The following is a 19,088-nucleotide window of genomic DNA, read 5'->3' as shown; positions in this document are numbered from 1 at the left end:
AGTCCTTTCTGTAAACAGAAGAGAGGAAGCTGGGACTAGAATGGAATAATTACAGTCACAATACTAAGCAAGTTGTGAGACCCTATTCCATGCTTCTTATCACGATAAATAGCCAGATTGAGGCTTAGAAAGATTTTTTAAAATTAATATTGGATTAATTGGGCGATTGAGATTGACATGTATACACTGATGTGTACAAAACTAATGACTAGTAAGAACCTGCTGTATAAAAAAATAAAATAAAATTCAAAAATTAAAATTGGGCACTGGACCTTCAAGGTAGATGTTCCTATTGAATTCTAAGAAGGGACTAAGTCAGCTGAAATGCCAAACTCACTGGGGGAGGCTGGTGGTAAATCCTTAATCTTTAAAGTGTTAACATACAGAATTACTCATATTGAGCTGCTGACATGCTCAAAGATGCAAAGTAAACTTTTTGCTGAATTTTGATGTATTTTTCTTTATTATACATGGTTGACTGTGAACACTTAGGAATTAATTGTTTCGTTATTGCCCTTCTTTATGAGGTCTTGATCTCTAGCTAAGAAATAAAAGTTCTGCCTTAAAACATGATAATAGTTGGGACTTCCCTGGTTGTACGGTGGTTAAGAATCCGCCTGCTAATGCAGGGGACATGGGTTCGAGCCCTGGTCCAGGAAGATCCCACATGCCGCGGAGTAACTAAGCCCATGAGCCACAACTACTGAACCTGCGCTCTAGAGCCTGCGAGCCACAACTACTGATCCTGTGCGCCACAACTACTGAGGCCTGTGCACCTAGAGCTCACGTTCTGCAACAAGAGAAGCCACTGCAAGGAAAAGCAGCTCCTGCTTACTGCAACTAGAAAGCCCACACGCAGCAACAAAGACCCAACGTAGCCAAAAATAAATAAATAAAATGATTGTTTTTAAAAAATCATGATACTAGCATCTAATAGTCACATGCAAGAAGTATAAATAAATTCCTAAGGTTAAATTAGTGAATTCTAATAGGATTTCTGTGCTTGTCAAGCCTAGAGTAAATGATTCAATACATTCACCAACTGTTTAGGAGAAGAGATATGGGTACAAAGGGAATAAATAACTGGGGAAAAACTATGGCTAGAGTATAAAATAAATACAAAACGGATCTTTACACATAAAGGTGGTATCAGTTAGAGTTATTATTAAAATGTGAAAACATGTTCCATTCTACTTAATGGCATTACTTTTCACATTAATGCTTTTCAAAGAAGACTACTACTTGCAAATTACTCATAGTATTAATTAATCAATCATTTTCTATTTTTCAGTTAGTCTTCAATTAAGTGTAAAATATCTTGAAAGTTAAAAACATTTCATGTCACTAGCTCAAAATTACCAGTATGCTTGGAATAACATTTACTAACACTTATATAATGCTTATTATCTGCCAGACACTACATCATTTAAATACATAACTTATTTAATATTCTCAAGATACTATTACTACCCCAGGCTAGACAGCTTGTTTATATAGCCAATACTAAGTGGCATACTCAGGATTCAAACCCAGACAGGCTACTTGGGAGACTACATTTAATAGCTACACTATCACAACTCTTGAGGGAAATGATTCAGCCAGGGACTGCTATGCATTTGAAAGCCACTGTTTAAACTACAAGTAGTCAGCGTTGTCAAATGTGAAAACTTTTTGCTCATTATGAATGTGAATGTGTGAATTTCAAGCAACTAAAAAGAAAAGTGAGCATAAGAAATAAGGCAAAAGACTGCACCATATAAATGTTAAGAGCAGAAATGGCACTTAAATACATTAGCTGTGATTTCACCCCAAGATTACTCTCATTCAAAACAAACACATACAAAAAGCTAACAGTCATATTTAGCATGCAAGGTCATACTACCTAAATTACGTACATTAAAAAATATACTGAAAAACTAAAGTAGCATCCACCATAAATTATGCCCAAAGATAAGTGTCTCATTAACCTTGTTCCAAAACATTAAAGATACTTTATCCTAAAAAAAATTAACTGATCAAATTGTTTACACAATTCAATAAAATTCACATATATAAATTCTATGGAGGAAAATCAATCTTGGAGAAAATTTGACACAATTTGTTTTCAGCTTTTCAAATAAAGGAAGCATAGAGGTTTAACTCTATGATACTACCTTGAAGTCAGTCAAAAAGAAAGCATGGCTCAATAAATTTGGATCTTCTTTCCTTTGAAGGCATCTTTGAAAGGAGCAATAGGAGGGAGAGCAATGTACATCTTCTCTAGAACTGAATTTCAAAGGCTTTACTTGGCCCTTCTCCTACATCGGAAGAATTATAAAACTTTTTGTCTTTTATTTTCCATCGTGAGATCCTAAACGGGAAAATAAGTTCAGGCTATGTAGGTCCCCATGTGGTTTTAGATGCAGTAGCAAGGAATGTAGGACACAATGGTCTATGTAACTGGCTGCTGTGAACTTTAGTGCAGATTTTAAAAGAAAAGAAAAAAAAAAAACCTTTAGCTCTTCAGCACAGATCTCAAAATCACTCAAGAAACTTCCTTCAATTGTGTCCACTGCATTAATGAGATCATAGAACAGAAGAGCTAATTTAGATTAAATAGTTTGGTGAGGAAAGTTTATTATTATAAACTGAAAAGCCAGAGTTTATAAATAATAATAGGATGTGACAATAAAGGATATTTTTCATATGTGACTCATCACGGTGTGGATTAAATGCAGCTTAAATTTAAACAGAAATCCCCTGAATTTAATTAAATGGTTTTCAAAAATGGCTTTAAAAACAATTATACAATGTAGAAAAACTACATCTATTTGTCTAGTGTGTCTTAAAATTCTGGTAGTTCACCTCCTTTTAAAATTATGATAATTTAATCTTATAACAACAAATATAAAATTAGCCAAACATATAAATAAAAAGTGATTAAACAATGCAATTTTATCTGGTACACTTTCTAATCAATATTCTTATCACTCAAACTTCTTTTCTTTGCAAAATCTGCTTTAGTTTACCTGATTACATATGTAGTTTCTGTATAATACCCAATGTTTGAATACTCGAAAATCAACTATCTCATTAATATTTTAAAAATACAACTGCTAAACAAGCCATGTTTAAGTTTTTCAGTTATGCGAGTTTACTGGCTCTCTAGAAATAAAACTACTGAGCCAAGGGTTTCTAAATATTTTTCCAGCAAGTGAAATCTATAGTGAAACCCAAGACACACAGGCACTGTATCTACGGTTCTGAAATTTTCACTTTGCTTACAATGATAAAGTAAACCTATTATTATTTGACAAGAGAAAGAAAGATTTCAACAAGGGAATAGTATATGAAACACCATACATAGAAGAATATAAAAGAGGATTATATTTTCCACAAAAGCTAAAAGAAGCAATTATTTTTGCTCCTTGGTTAGTAATTCAGGAGGTTAATCAGATTCCTCTGGGGGTTCTGTGAACATCATTATGAACATCAATCATCAATGGCCCAGTGAAGGCCAGAACTGAAGGTCAATACAGAATGAAAAGAAATTTTCTCTAAATATATCACATTATATGTGTATATGCCATGAGTTCTAAAAACAGTAATCTTCCCAATAAAATCTAACACAGAAGTTGAGTATCAGAGACTACCTTGGATCAAATCACAGAAGGATTTAAATGAGATCTAGTCCAGGTACCCATCTTACGTAAGAATCCATGGCATGTGGTCATTGGCCTCTTCATAAACACTCACAATGATGGGGGCTCATGAGTTCACAATATAGTCCACAGATTTTTTTTAAGTTCTATTAGAAATTTCTTAATAAAAGTAAAGATGCTTCATCCTTTAAAAATTTTCATAGATTCATCTTAGTGTGACCCTATAGGGTAGCACAGGATAGTCAGAATTCCTTTTCTTACTTGATAGCTTTTCAATATTTAATGATAGCTTTCATGCTTTCACTTTTCCAAGTCTTTCCACTGGATTTTATAGAATAGATTGACAATACCCAACAATCTCCCTTTCTTTCTTTTCTTTTCTTGCTTCTGGAGTTACAATTTGGGAAGGTCTATCTCAAAATGCAGTGCTCAGAATGAGTACATTAAAATGTGGTAATAATTATAAACTATAATAGGACAATCACCTCCCTCATTAGGATATTATCATTAGTCCAACTTAACAATGCCTTAAGGTTTGCAGCCACTTTCAACTACAAATACCAACCTTGTTGCCAACAAAACCATGGTCATCGATTGTAAAGTAGATTTTTGGACTCAAAACCAAAACCTTACATTTATATCTATTGCTACAAGATAGTACCATGACATCAAATATGTTAACATGAACGCCTGTATTTGAGCCTCTGGTATGTCATCTTGAAAAATAGTAAGATACTCTATTTGCCTTCCTACCAAACTCATATTCTTCAGTTTCATTCAGTATGGAGCTATGTTGACCTACAAGTCAATATTCACATTAGCCTATCTCAAGTCATCAGCTACTAATACTCAAGAATCCCCAATGAAAACTATTTTTGCATGGCAATTTACAGTTAAGAAATTTTGACTGAGATTTCATTTTTCACTGGCTTACTTTTAAAACTGGTTTATAGAGAATAACTCCCTAAGTGCGTTTCATATCCCCCTAAGACTGTTTCTTGACAGTTGATCATGCAGTAAGATTAAGTGGCTGCTCAAAATGCAGGCAATGACAGCTCAATTCCATCTATAAGGCGGAACAATGTATCACCAACAAGAGACCTTTAGATTGATGTGAATGTGCACATATACATACATGCCACACACGAGATGCGAATGTGAGCTACGAAATGTATGTAATCCCACGTTGAAAACAAAGGTACACTACTTTATTCGAGCTAAAGATGTCCTCTTTCCAAGAAACTTTTATCTCCCCCTCCCCTCCTTCCGGACCATAATTTTCGTTCAGGCAAAGACAGTGAGAGAGTTCTGCAGGAGCCCATCACAGCCTTCAGCTGAGCCTCATCTAAACCAGGTTGGAGCTGACCGAGCCTGAGTTGTAACCAGCTGGCTTTTCCATCCAACTCCTCCTCAGAAACACGCCCCCCTCCCCCCTCTGCCCAAATCCGAAGCCAGAGGGGGGTCCAACCACAGAGAACTTCCACTCAACCCAATGTTCATAGTGAAGAACATTCCGGTAACCACGTCTCTCCCTCCTGACCCCCAACGCTAGAACCCGCTGCTAGCGCCGCGCCTTCCTCGCGAACCGCCTCCCGCGGGCCAGCTCGGGGTGAGCGCCCGGGTTAGTCAGTGCGCACGTGACGCGCGGTGCCCACATGACACGATCGTGGGCGGGGGAGGGGGACAGGGGAGTGAGGCAGGGAAAAAGTTAAGGAAGACCCGTCCAAGCGCCCGAAGCAATCTGCCCCGTCCCTTCTTTGTCAACTAGTGGCTCAGGGATTCCCCCAAGGCGTCTTCAGTCCAGCTCCCGAAACGGAGGGCGCAGCTCTGCGCTCGTCCCGCCACCCCCTACTCCCCCCCGCCTTGCTGCTGATGCTGCTGCACCCTCAAGTTGCTCCTTCCTCCCCTTTCTCCCTCCTCCCCTTTCTCCCTGCCTCCTTTTCTTCCATCCATCCTTCCTTCTTTCCTTCCTTCCTTCCCTAAAAGCTCTTCGTCCACTGCGGGCCGTGCCTCTGACGCACATTCAATTGCCCCGGGAGCTCGCCTGCACCTCCGAGGTCAGACAAGGCCGAACACCTACCAAAGGGGAGGGGATAACTGCGCAAACAAAGTTGCACGCCCCACCACAATCCTCCCCTCCCTTCCACCGAGCCCCCCATTCGGAACCCCGGCAAAGCCTACTTGCTCTGCCGTTTCTCTCTCGACCTCACCCCACCGTCGCGCAACACACCCCCTTCCACACGCGAGCCCACCCTTCCATTATGCCCCGCGCTTGGAGCGGTCCAGCCTCCTGGCAAAGAACCGAGCAAGCCGCTGCGCTCACCTTGCTTGACACACTTGAGCCGGAGGGGATCCTTGCAGTGTTTGATCACGGCAAGCACGTCCCTGATGGTGAGCCCCGCCACGGGGGTCTCGTTTACTTCCAGCAGCAGTTCCTCAGACACCAACTTGCTGCCGCTCTCATAGGCCACCTTGCCGGGCTTCACCTCCCCCAGGTAGGGGAACTGTCCATTCTCGGCGCCCCCCTTCAGTTCGAAGCCCAGCTGGCCCTCCGGGTTCCTGCCAATGACACTCTCGTGGACTTTGCTAGTCCAGTGGCTTTTCTTTTTCAAGCTTTTGGACATGGCAGTGGGGTGAGTCGCCTCGGCTCCTGAGGGATTCCTTTGGGGTAGGGGAGTTGGTGCTGAGAGAATGAGGATGGAGGAGCCAGGGGGCCAAGAGGTGAGAAGAGCAGACTTTGCCTTCCTCCCGCCTCTGTTCGGTGCTTTCCCTCTTCTTTGGATGGAGTGTGGACGAGGAAGGGGGAGGATGACAGGGACGGCTGGGAAGAGGTAGGAGAGCTTGGGTGAGGTTGTGCTGTCCCTTGAATGACACTCAAGGCTGTGGCCCCGCAGCAGAAGAGAGCTGTGACGGCGGCGGCGGCGGCGTTGGCGGCGGCGGCGGCAGCCGGAGCGAGCAGTAGCCGAGCTAGGGAGCGGGTGGGGTGGGGGTGGGGAAGGAGGGTAAGGATGCCGGGGGCCACTCCTGCGTGGTGCGAGTGGGAGCGCGCGCGCGCGCCTGAGCGTGTGTTGTTAGCTGATATCCATGGTAGCTGCAGTGGCAGCGGCAGGGTCCGCGCGCGCCCGCGCGTGTCTGTGCCTGTGTGCGCGCGTACTAGTTGTACTGTACTGGCAACGGGGGAGGAGGGAGCGGGTAGAGGAGGGGGGAGCGGGCTGGAGGGGGAGGAGGGGCACGCGCGCGCCGGGTGGGGAGCCGCTTCGCCGCTGTCTCCGCTCCCTCCCTCCGCCGCTTGACCCGGTAGTGAAGGCTGAGAGAGAGGCAGGCTGGGTCCGCCTGGCAGTCTACGGGAGGAGGCGGGAGCGGGAAACGAGGGGAGCCGAGGCCCGGCGTGGGGAGGCCGGCAGGAAGGGCTGCGAGCCCAGCGCGGACCTTGCTTCAGCCTCCCAGCGGCCGAGCGCTGCGCTAGGCTGCCGCGCTGTGAGCACGCCCTGACTCCCTCAGACCTGGGCGGGCCGGAGCAGAAATAGCGGCACCTGGACTTCGGCTAGCCCAGCGCCGGGCGCTGCGCCTCGAGCGCCGCGAGCCTCGGGGCGCGGAATCCTGGCGTGAGAAAGCCGAGCTCTGGGACCCGCCCGGCGTGCACTCGCCGGAGAAGGCCTGGGCGCTTCGAGCCGGGTGGAGGCGTCGGAGCTCACTGATTAGACAGGCTTTGTCTTCTCACGTTTCAGTCAGACCCGTCGCAGAGTTCTCAGAATTCCCCTCAGAGGAGCAGCGAAAAGTTAGAGAACTGCAGACTGGTTTTTCTGTCAGCCAGGGATGGGGAGGCAGCGGCCCCGGCCTCGGGTGCCGACGGGAACTTAGCGGAGGCTTGTCTGGTGAAAGGCGATTCCAGGCACCGAAGGGTAGGGGCTTCACTTTTCCAAGTTAGAAGAAGCGGGAAGAAAGGGAGTGCGGGATGGGGGTGGGGACGGCTGCGGTGAGCAGCCTCCAGAGAACTGGGCAGTTTCTCACGCGGGATCTGCGGCGAGACCGCTGGGCACGCCCTCGCCGCGGGCGCCCTCAGAGCCGCCGGGCTGAGACGCGGGAGAAACCCTAAGTTGACCCGAGCAGACAGCCTCCTGCTACCTTGAAGGAGAAGTCTCCAAGGGTTGACAGAGCGGCAGGACAGGGGCTGGAACTCAGCTCGCTGGCCGCCACCAGGCTCCTTTCCCTTCACCAAGTTTGCGGCCGGGAAGAGAGGTGAGGACCGGGGCGCCAGGAGGCAGGAGGGCCGCTGGGTTTCACTCAAAGGCTAGTTTCGTGTGAGATGTTAGGGATGAGTTTTTAAATTCCTGTGACTGGTAGGTGAATTTAATTTGCTTTAGTTTCAAAATGATAATTTAAAAAAAAGGTGCACACCCACTCATCTCTTTAAAGCAAAGTGTGAAAAGCACTGAGCTGTTAGGATTCTTAATGTCTGAGATGAAGACAGAGTGGGAGGCAAGCGGAAGAGTTAAAAATGCTTAGTCGACCCAAACAGAAGGACCCAGTTTGAATTCAGGCTCTGCTACTTAGCAAGAGTGTGATCTTGAATGAAGTGTCGACCTTTCTGAGCCTCAGTTTCCTTATTTGTTAAATAGGATTAAAAGTACTAATCTGACAGGACTACGGTAAGGATGAGATCAGGCAGTACGTGCAAAATGCTTGCCTGGCATAGATGGGTAGGCACTGAAAATGATAATTTCCTCTTTTTTCCCCTTCTCGTATAACTCACTGTTTGGGGAAGTGGGGGATCAAAGTTAGTCACAACGGAAGAGATCTTAAAGAAAGATGATTTAACCGTGTCTTTTTTCACTTGAGAAAATGGGTCGCCAATGAATTGGCTTTGATTGATGAGGATTATTCAGTGAGCCAGGAGCAATGCCAGGATCTGAAGCCAGAGATGCAGGCAGTGCCCAGGTATGGGCAGGACTTTGTGTACCGTAGCCCAGTGTCACCCAACGAAGTTGAGTTTTAGCATTACGAGATACAGTCTTAAGTAGAAATTGGTAATTAGAACCGAATACAGTGCGTATTTTTAAACGCCATTTACAAACTGACACATACGGTTAATACTAATATTTATAAAGTTCTTTTTATCATTTATCTTTTTTAACATTTATGACATGTTGTTCTATCGGCTTTACATATATTAATTTATTTCTCCTGACGTCTTAGTAAAGTATGTACTATTCTCATCCCCTTTGACAGATAAGGAAACTGAGGCATACAGAGGTTAATTTTTGCAAGGCTGCAGTTTTAGTCAGTGGTGAAGATCATATTCAGACCCAAGTGTTTGGCTCAAGACGTGGTCTCAGTCACTGTGTTGTACACTCTGGCCGTGCAATTACCACATATCCTACCAGCAGTCAGTACATAGTGTCCCCAGAGGTTGGGTCTGCGTTTTATTGTAGAGGTACTTAGGGAAAAAGAAAACAAATGGGGCAGGAAGTTGACATAAAAGCATTTTACCCTTAAGAACCCAGGAGAGTCACTGAGGTGTGTGCCAGCTAATTTAGTGTTTGGAAACTTCTAATTCATCTTTTTTTGCCCTGAGTTGTGATAATTAGAGCTGGAACCTGTAAACATTTCTTTGTTTTCAGTTGGCTCAATGTTAGCACTTGTCAACAGAAGGTGCTGGAGGGACGCTGCATACAAAGGGGGCTCCTCTTCTTGTTTCCAGTGCTTTTCTTCTTGCTCCTATGGTGTGGTGGTCAGTGGTATCCAAGAAACCAGTATTTCACACCCTCCAGGAAGTTTGGCCAGTTCCCCAGTGTGTGACTTACTAGTAAGCCTCACCAGCAACCCAGTGGGTGACTTCCTAGCAAGTTTCACTGGTCCCCTAGCTGGTGGTTTTTCTCACCAGCCCAGTCTGTGACACCTCAACCAATTTCTTGACTGTCAAATGGGCCACAGCCTCATTATCTCCAATGAGGACTGTCTCTCAGGCTTTGTAGGGGAGAGAGCAGGGAAGGGGGTAGTTCATCTAAGTTATCCCTCCTTGAGTACTCTCCCACAGCCCTGGAGGTAGTGTCTGCTCCCTTAATCCGCTCTTCCTGTATTCTTTAGTGATATCTTCTTCTCTCTTAACAGAAGAATTGCTAGTTAATAGTTCTTTATATTAAATTTTCCCTGTTCTAATTTTGGTGTGATTTCTGTCTCCTGACTGGATCTTGACTCATACAAAGTGAAGAATCATGTAGAACCCTGAGGAAAGTGCTTTCTTGGGTGTCAGAAGTTGGGATCTTGCCTTTAGCTGTGCAACCTTAACTAGGTCACTTACCCTGTCAGAGCTTGTTCCCTCATTTGTAAAAAGGGAGTGAAAAAATATATGACAGGGTTGTGTGAGCATCATGTAAAATTGAATGCTCTTTAAATGCACTTAAATGTGAATGCACTTTAAAGTTGTAACATGCTATCAAAATTGAAGGTTTTAATTATCAGTATAGAACCAGAATAGCAAAGAAGGAGATACTTTAAGAAAAAAATTACATGTATTCTGGGGACTCGTTAGATTGTTTCTTGATGGTGGGAGGGGCGGCATTTCCTGTAAGGTTTATTGTCATCAAATAAATACATTGTTTGTTCGTTGGTTTACTTTGCCTAGCTTTTCAGAGATGAAAGCAAATAGTTGTGAATCTTAAGTTTTTCAAGTTTCCAGCTCTCTGGAAAATATGACTGAAATTATGACCATTTTGAAATGCTAGATTCAGACTAATTTGGTTACTTTCTATTCTGGTATCCTTCACATTTGCTTTATTCCTCCTTTGTCTCCTTTATCCTTTCTGGGATGGATGCCTATGTCACGAAAGAATTATTTCATTGCTGAGCACTCTACGTGCAGAACATGGCACTAGATATTGTGTGCTATTCCAAAAGAAAAATAGTTCAGGAATCTTAAAAACTAAAGAAAGAAAAACATGAGTACATTCAATCCTTAGGAGTTCTATGAGGTTGATGCTTGTGGCAGACCCAGTTAAGTTCCATCCTGATCCCTTAGGATCCCTTTGGTTGGATCCACCTTACCCCTAGCTTCTGTATTCTTTTACTTCTCAGAGCCAGCCCCTAAGACTCTCTTTGGAAGATTGCCCAAGGGCTACTAGACTCATTTTGCCTTCAGGCACAGAGAGCCAGAGGGGAACCACTTAGGAGTTCACTTCCCTCCTAGGATACCGTTTGCCAAGGACTGCCCTACACAATATAAAAGCCTCTAGTAATAAGAAAATCTGAAGTGTAATTTACACCCCAAGGCTCCCCTGCAGGATCATGCTGATGCTAGAATTTTGCCTGAAATCACTTCCTTCCCTATCTTGCTTACTCTGTTATTTATGTGTTTTCCCTGGAAGTGTTTTGTTAATAAAACAATTACACACAGTCCTCACCTCAGAGTGTGTTTCCGGGGATCCTATCCTAAGACATTGCTATTCCTTTTTACAGATGAGGAAACGAAGGCTCAAGTATTATAAATTACCCAAAGCCACACTACCTATAAGGGGTGAATTTGTGACTTGATCCATGTCTATGTGACTCTAAAGCCCTTACTTCTGGGCTTCCCTGGTTGCGCAGTGGTTGAGAGTCCACCTGCCAATGCAAGGGACGAGGGTTCGTGCCCCGGTCCGGGAAGATCCCACATGCCGCAGAGCGGCTGGGCCCATGAGCCATGGCCGCTAAGCCTGTGCGTCCGGAGCCTGTGCTCCACAACGGGAGAGGCCACAGCAGTGAGAGGCCTGCGTACCGCAAAAAATAAAATAAAATAAAAAATAAAGCTCCTACTTTTAATGCTGTATTACATTTAAAGTCCCTAATACTGAGTATTTTTAAATTTACTCTCTGAACAGAAGTGGACACAAAGCTCAGCAATTGGTTGATCAACAGACATAAAAATTATATCCATATATTAAGAGATCTTTAAGTGTTTGAGGAGGAAGGATAAAGAACCATGAACAGTAAGACAGAAGTGTGGTGTGCCTCATCTTGGAAAACCTTTACGAAGGTGAGAGCTGCCTGATCAGAGCTCTGATGAAGATATGACTCACATTTTAGAAGAGACTGAAAATGTTCAATGTGGTTTTCAGTCACAGGCTTTCTTCATGCCAAGGCTGAGTTGTGTATTTGTGTTTTTCCTGTTGATTCTGTAACAAATTTCCACATTGGTGGTTCAAAACAACAGATTTATTATCTATAATCGTGGAGGCCAGAAGTCTAGAATGGTTCTCATGGGGCTAAAATTAAGTTGGAGGGGCTGTGTGTCTTCTGGATCTCTAGAAAATCCTATTCCTGGCCTTTTCCCACTCCTACAGGGTGCCTGACCTCCTTGGTATATGGCCCCCTTCCTCCGTCTTCAGTGCCAACAACAACCAGTTAAGGCCTACTCACATCCCATCACCATGACACTGACGCTCCTGCTTACCTCTTCTACTTTTCAAGACTCTTGTGATTATATCAGGCACCCCGGTAACCCAGGATAATCTCCCCAGTTTAAAGTCAGCTGATTAGCAACCTTAGTTCTATCTGTAAACCTAATTTCCCTTTGCCATGTAACATAACGTATTCACAGGTTCTAGGGATTAGGACCTAGATATCTTTTAGGGGGCCATCATTCTGTCTGCTGCAGTATTATAGGATACCACATATTCATATCCTCACTGTTTCTAACTTAGTTCAGGTGATCAACATAACTACTCCATATTATTGTGGTTATTTTCCCTCTCCCTGCCTTTACGTCAAAAACCTCTGTTTGGATTAGCTGAAAGAACTTTCTGAAACGTCTCCTTTCTCCTCTGCTTAAAATCCACTAATGCTGCCCATTACATACACAGTAAAGTACAAACTCCTTAGTTTGGTTTGATCCTCCTCTGCCCCTTCCAAACTCTCCAACCACATCTCGCTATATAACCCCTGGAATTAGAACCCAGGCTGCCCAGCCAAAGTGTATTCTCCAAAACAAACACAGACTAAAGGAAGCCCCTTTATAACATCTGTTCTAGGTCCCGTGGAATATCATTAAAGACAGAAATTTAAAAATTGAATTTCAGTAATATTTTGATCAGGGCAGTGAGGTACAGTGCCTTGTGCCAAAACCCCACCATATTTGGGACCTGAGACAGCTGACTCGTGTGTCCTACCAAAGGGTCAGGCCTGGGTCTCCCCTTCCCCTTGCAACCTTTTGTTGCATCCATCCTGAATTTCTTAGTTTCCTTGACTCCCTAGGCTATTTCTTGGTTCTTTGCCTGAAATACAGCCATCTCTCTGTTTGCGGGGCTTGTACCTGCTTACCCACTAAGACATACCTCTAAGGCCCTTTTCTCTCAGGAGCCTTTTCTAACTCTTTTTTTTTTCCTACCAACATAATACAAACTCTTCTTTATGTCTCCATGTACCCTTTGTGGAAACATGGCTTCTAATATACTTCCTTATTTTCAAGTCTGTCCTCCACAACAAGAATAGCTAGGCCTTTTTAGTTCACCTTTGCATACTTAGCATTTTGTGCATTCTTATCATTTTGCACATTCTCTGGCACAACGTAAATGCTCAGCAGAATTCTGCCTAATAACAGATATATCCAAAGTGATAGTGTATGAAATTTCACTATCTGACCACTACCTTAATGTGAATTTTTATATTTAGTGTTAAACGATTATCTCTTTACATTCATACCAATGTCTTAAGAAAATGGAATGCAGAAGAGCACATATTGATGAAGAAAAGAGAGAATATACTTAGCCTTGAGGCTGAGGTTAAGAAAAGAAGCCAGATTCTTCAAGACCTTGGGACAGGGTCTGAGAGCTGGTAGTGATGGTGGTGGTGGTGGTGGCTGAGAATAAACTTGACCTGCTTCATCATTTGTCCATGGCCATTCCTATTATTAAACCTCTTTTCACTCTTGCTACAGTATTCACACAAAAATGCTAATCCATATTTATAAGGGAGATTTATTTAGCATGATGCAAAGCATCTTAGACTTTTCTATCAGATCATCTCCAACAATAATATACTCACCCACTGCCAACCAAAAGTAATCTTATTTGAAGTCTCCAGTTTTCATCTAAAAGTCCTATGGATTTTAGCTTCTACTCTATAGTAGTAGGTTCATATTTATACCAATGTGAAATATGACTTTTCTCTCAAACTTTGCCAAATGATGTTTCAGGAGGATTTGCCACGTTTATCTGGTGGTTTCTGGGCCCAGCCCAGTGACTCCACAGATGTGCACAGCTTAAGTCCAGTAACTGGAAATACAAGCCTAAGTCCCCGAGAGAGTTTGGGCTACAGAGATAGATGTGGGGACACTTTGAAACCTTGAATCTTTGGCCTAACCTAGCAGAGTGCAAAACATGAGAAGAGGAAAACACTGAACTCTGATTTGTAATATCTTTTACTAAGCAGAGAGGAGAGGAAAGATCAGTGAAGAACACTATATTCTAAGGTGAGGATCTAATGTTGAGAAATCAGGCCTCTGCAACTCAGTGAGGGGAAGGATTAGGGTCTTAGACTTCTCCAAACACGTGTGGAACTGCATATTTTATTTGGTATCTTGTCAAATTACATTGTAGTGCTAATTCTCTTTACCTCAAAACCTCAAATATTTTGATGATTGTAACATTTAGGTTTCTATCAACTACTTGTTCATAGAAGGTCCAGAACTGTTTCATTTTAGTCTAGAATTAATGGTCATTGGTTGTGCTTCTGCATTTCATAGAGCCATCTTTCTATTTTTAGTATTGGTCTTAGTATTGGGAGGGAATATATGGTCCAGTGTCTCCAGATCTCAGGAAATTACTTTCAGTCAGGACTGTCAACTAGTCACCTGGCCCTGTGTAAAAGATCTGGGGACAGTCAAGATTTGAGTACTTAAATCTATGAGAGTATTAGATCATTTTAGCTGCTAGAAAGTTCTGAACGAAGCGACTTTGGTCTTTGTAAAGCATCTCTTTGTGTGAAATTCATGGACCATGCAGACTACACAAAGTGAGGAAAGAGAACTACAAGATTGTTTAAATCATTGCTCCATCCTAACTACAGAGTTCACATGTATGGAGAGAAATTTGACCAGCTCAAGCAAAGAAAGCATGAAAGTAATTTTTTGTTTTGTGACTGATGATTTTGTTACCTTATTCAACGTATGCACAAAATACTACAGAATAATGTTGTTTTGGGATCTGGAAATATATTCACTTCTTATGCAGTGTTATGCAGGCATACTTATTGAATGTCAATATCTGAATTTATCTTTCTTTTTTTATTATTTTGCTTTTTACTCACTTGGTGCCTGTCAATCTTTTATCATCAGTTTACATTCTACTAAACTCAAAAAGATATTCTTATAGCTTTTATAGTTTTAGCCTTCCTTAGTAGATTTTTTTAAACACTTCAAAAATTCAGGTACTTGGATTTCATGCCATCAAGTAGTTATATCTATATCCCCTCCTTTTTTTTTAATTTAAGTGAGTATTTCAGTTGCCATCGCTTTCTACTTTGTGATTCTAAATCTTTTAAAACCATCTTACTTGTTTTTTCATGCACTCATCCTTGTAGAAAACTCTTCTCTATAAAATACTATTATCTCTTACGTTTACAACTACTTCTGTTTTTCCATATTATTATTCTTCCTGTTTTCCAAATGCACATCTTAATTTATTCTTTTTTTCTCTATGTATCTCCTTAGTATATGCCTTTAGTTTCCCATCAATTCCCATCATAAATTTTTTAAAAATTTAAAATATGCTACATGTAATTTTAACATGATGTTTAATGCCTATATTCTAATCCTCCCTATTATTTTTTATCATTTTGTTATTGATTTTAAATGACAGTGGTTTCCATTTCAATTAAGTAAAAGAAGCAAAAAAGGCACAATTTTATCATGGGCTTAATTTTTGGCAGTAGTGGAAAATCTTGTAGGTATAAAGAAAGTTTATACGGAAATAAAGTGAACATTTTCTATCTTGAAATAGTGAGGAACAATCAGATGTGTTTTCTAGACTTTGGAAAAACATACTTCAAAAAATTCAAAGAAAAGTTCATCATGCTTCCTCAGTCAGATTACTAAGAAGCAAAAATTGTGATGAACAATTGGAGGCAATGAGAGTGTAATTCTAATCATACTAATTTTAATAATTTTGCAACCCTCTCCAGACACTATTCTGTGTGGCGTGGTTTGCTTTTAACCATTCTGAATGTCAGACATGTCTTTCAGAATATGATGAATACTAGTGATCTTATCCCACCCTTCGTCCCCCATCATAAATGCACATGTACATACGTCTTCCATATATGTACATATCATTTCATGTAATCTATAGATTCATTGACACCCAACCATTTTTTGGTTAGGTGATTCTTTAAAAGTCCAACTTAAATAAACCTCATTTTAAAGTTTTTTTTTAATATATATAATCAGCTGAAAGTAATCTTATCTACTGAACTCGTATGAAATGCTACCTGATCCTTTTCATCAGGTTGTATTACAAAATTCTAGGCATAGCTCAGCCTCACTTCTAGGCTATAACTTGAGAGCATGACTCATGTTCGTAGTCCTCACAGAGGTTTAATGAATGAAGGAAAATACAATAGTAGGAAAAAGGAGACACATAACTACAGTGAATATACAGTGTATAAATATACACATTTATACAGTTTATGTATAAACATTCCATGAAGCTCCCACTTTAGCAGGATGCTAAATAAAAGAAATCTAAGTATTCTCAGTACTAATGGAGATTTACTTCCTAGCTCTTTTCTCTGGAGACAAATGTAGGTCTTCTCAAGGATAGGAAGATTTGCATATGAGATATGATTTAAAGGGCTAGAAACATCTCTTCTGCTGTCTTCAAAACGCTTCACTATGTTTTGTCATATTGCCTGATAATTTGCATTAGAGATTTATCATTTTGAGATAATAAAATGCACATATCTCTGAAAGGGTTTCTTCTGCTTTACTCATACTCATATGGCTACTAGTGAACAAAATATGTTCATTACAGGATAAAGGGAAGATTGCCAACTAACAAATCCCTAGAGTCTGTACTACACCAAACATTGCTTAGCAATTTCTACAATTGTCTCAGTCTAGTTTACAAGAATAAAGAGATTAGAAATCAAGGGTATATGGGTATGTTACATAAAGTTGTAAAATTGATATCTACAACTGTGTTTCTGTTCTCTATTGATTTAAAAACAGTGGAAATAGAAGATTAATAGGTGGGTGTGGTAGGGTGGCACTAATTCAATTCGGTGGTATTAAAAGGTGATTGTTAAGCCAAGAGTTGAATGAGGCACAGCATACAGTTGTGTAAAAATCTGGGGGGAGGACTTTTCAGGCAGGGGAAAGGGGTAATACCTAGGTCCTGAGGTGCTAAGGAACTGGACAGGACAGAAACTAAATAATTTCTACTTTCATTATTTTATACATTCAGTTATGCTACCACTTAGGTTAGTCTCTAAGGCCTTCCACAAGCTGTACCTTGCTTAAAATTTAATTCTTCCCTCACCTCTTCTCACCATGTTTCAGGCTAGTCTATGCCTCTGTGACTTTGTTTAAAAGCTGCTCATTCATTCATTCTTGCCTAATAAACTGTGGCTCATCTCTTAAAATCCGCCTCAAGCTTTCACGCTTTGAGGAAACCTCTCACTCTCTCCCACCCATCATCCAAAGAATTGCTCAGTCTTTGTACTACCATTGACTTATGCACTTGAGACATTGCTTTGCAATTACTAATTTATGTGTCTGCTTTTATCACTAGTAAGTTTCTTTAGGGCAGAGACATTATTAATTCATTCTTGGGTACCTATGATCCATAATATTAGTAGTACTGCATAGTACATGGTACTAGTAGTATATAGTAGATACTCAATAAATCATTGTTCAATGAGTGAATGAATGGGATATCTTTTTGCTGTTGTGATTTAACTAATGTAACATTTATCTTCAGAACAGTTTCCATGACATATTTATTCTAGTTAATAGCTATAAACTAACTCTACACTATAGCCATATTCTATAACCACTAGAATGTTTATCATTATGTCATTTCAAAACAATAAAATGTTAAATTAAATATTATCCTTCATATTTAATGCAAACTATGCTCATGGAAACATTGTGGAAAGATTCAGTAATTTTTGATATACAGTTTTCGATTTTTCCATTTAGCATACTTTAGTAGATTTTCAGCCTTTTAAATATGTTAGCATTGAGAACCAGGTACTACTTAATGAAAATCATGATTTAATAGTGTGTTTTTTGTGGTTTGTTTGTTCCTCTTTTTAAGTTAGGGTGATAGAATTATGTTTGAGACATTCATTACATTTTATTTAAAGGAACTTACTGTTCCTAATTTGTAAGCTGAGGGCTTTTTCACTTCCTAAGTGTGTGGCAAAAGGGGAATAGCTGGATGAGGAGCTGGGAAGGAGAAATTATAGGAGATGTAGCAAGAGATGGAAGGAGGATACAGACCTTTTGGCAGGCCAAGTCAAAGGTAGTTTCTGTCAGGGAACTACTACAGCATCATACTTTAAGAGATGGCAGAGAAATGGCATTAAAGTAACCATGCAGAATTGGAAATACACATTTGGAGCTTTTTTTTTTTCCCAGAAAGTTTCCAATATATTGGTACTTGCCTGGTGTCTAAGGAGATAAGTGTCTAAATGATTGGCATTTGTTCTAGGCTTTATCTATAGTCATGGAGAAATTTTCACCTGCAGGTTCGTCTTGAAGTTGTGGTACAGTCACCTGATACACACTTACTGAATGAACTAAGCTAATGAGCAGAGGTCTAAGCCTTTAATATTAGTCCCTTTATTTATTTGTTTTTAAAGTTTGTGTTAGTATGGACTCGTAGATTCTTATATAATCTAATGGATTAGAATACTAATATTCTTTATTTTGATGCTCGAATTGTTTCAGATTTGGCCTGTAGGAGCTCCTTTAAGATGGTTTGCTTATCCTTTTGATGTGTCCCCCTGATTATTTGAACATTTCCTTGTTTCCTAATGTAACAAAATGTTCCAAATTTATCTTGTTTTTTTATTCCCCAGCTCTGGAATCTGCCTTTCCCCACAATTAACTCTGATATTTTTTAGTGGAGAATGATATTTAGAAACCAGAATATGGTGATTTGTCTTGTTTATTGCAACTGTTGGACCATTTCTTCTAAGCCCTTTCAGTGAAGAGACCTAATAATTGTATATAGAGATATTTCAAATATATTTATGTAAAATATACTAAATGTATAGGAAAAGATAACTCAAATTGTCATCTTATTATGAACAAAACATTAACATTTTTGAAGGGAAAATATTTGTTATCTACATAGAATGGGCCTAGAAAGTAATAATATTAATCTTGAACTAAGTACACCCAAATAGGTTTCATTAACAGTTAAACATAATGTATCTTAGAATCTCAGCTATTGGAAGGAGACATTGTCT

At 40.8% G+C, this 19,088-nt stretch overlaps 1 protein-coding gene across 7 annotated transcripts in view; it reads right to left on the bottom strand.

The window, feature by feature from the left end:
* The window catches only part of MAGI2 (membrane associated guanylate kinase, WW and PDZ domain containing 2), a 1,353,221-nt gene extending 1,345,611 nt beyond the window's left edge, over window positions 1-7,610 (bottom strand). For all 7 annotated transcript variants that reach the window (XM_067042757.1, XM_067042759.1, XM_067042752.1 and 4 more), the window contains exon 1: window positions 5,965-7,610. In XM_067042757.1, coding sequence (XP_066898858.1) covers window positions 5,965-6,265 — 301 coding nt within the window. In that variant the 5' untranslated portion in view covers window positions 6,266-7,610. The remainder of the gene's footprint in view (window positions 1-5,964) is intronic.
* Between the last annotated feature and the right edge of the window lie 11,478 nt (window positions 7,611-19,088).

This window comes from Kogia breviceps, chromosome 9 (assembly GCF_026419965.1).
Source record: "Kogia breviceps isolate mKogBre1 chromosome 9, mKogBre1 haplotype 1, whole genome shotgun sequence".
Lineage (NCBI taxonomy): Eukaryota > Metazoa > Chordata > Mammalia > Artiodactyla > Physeteridae > Kogia > Kogia breviceps.
The sequence above is the reverse complement of the archived record's forward strand: the minus strand, read 5'-3'. Positions and strand labels throughout refer to the sequence as shown.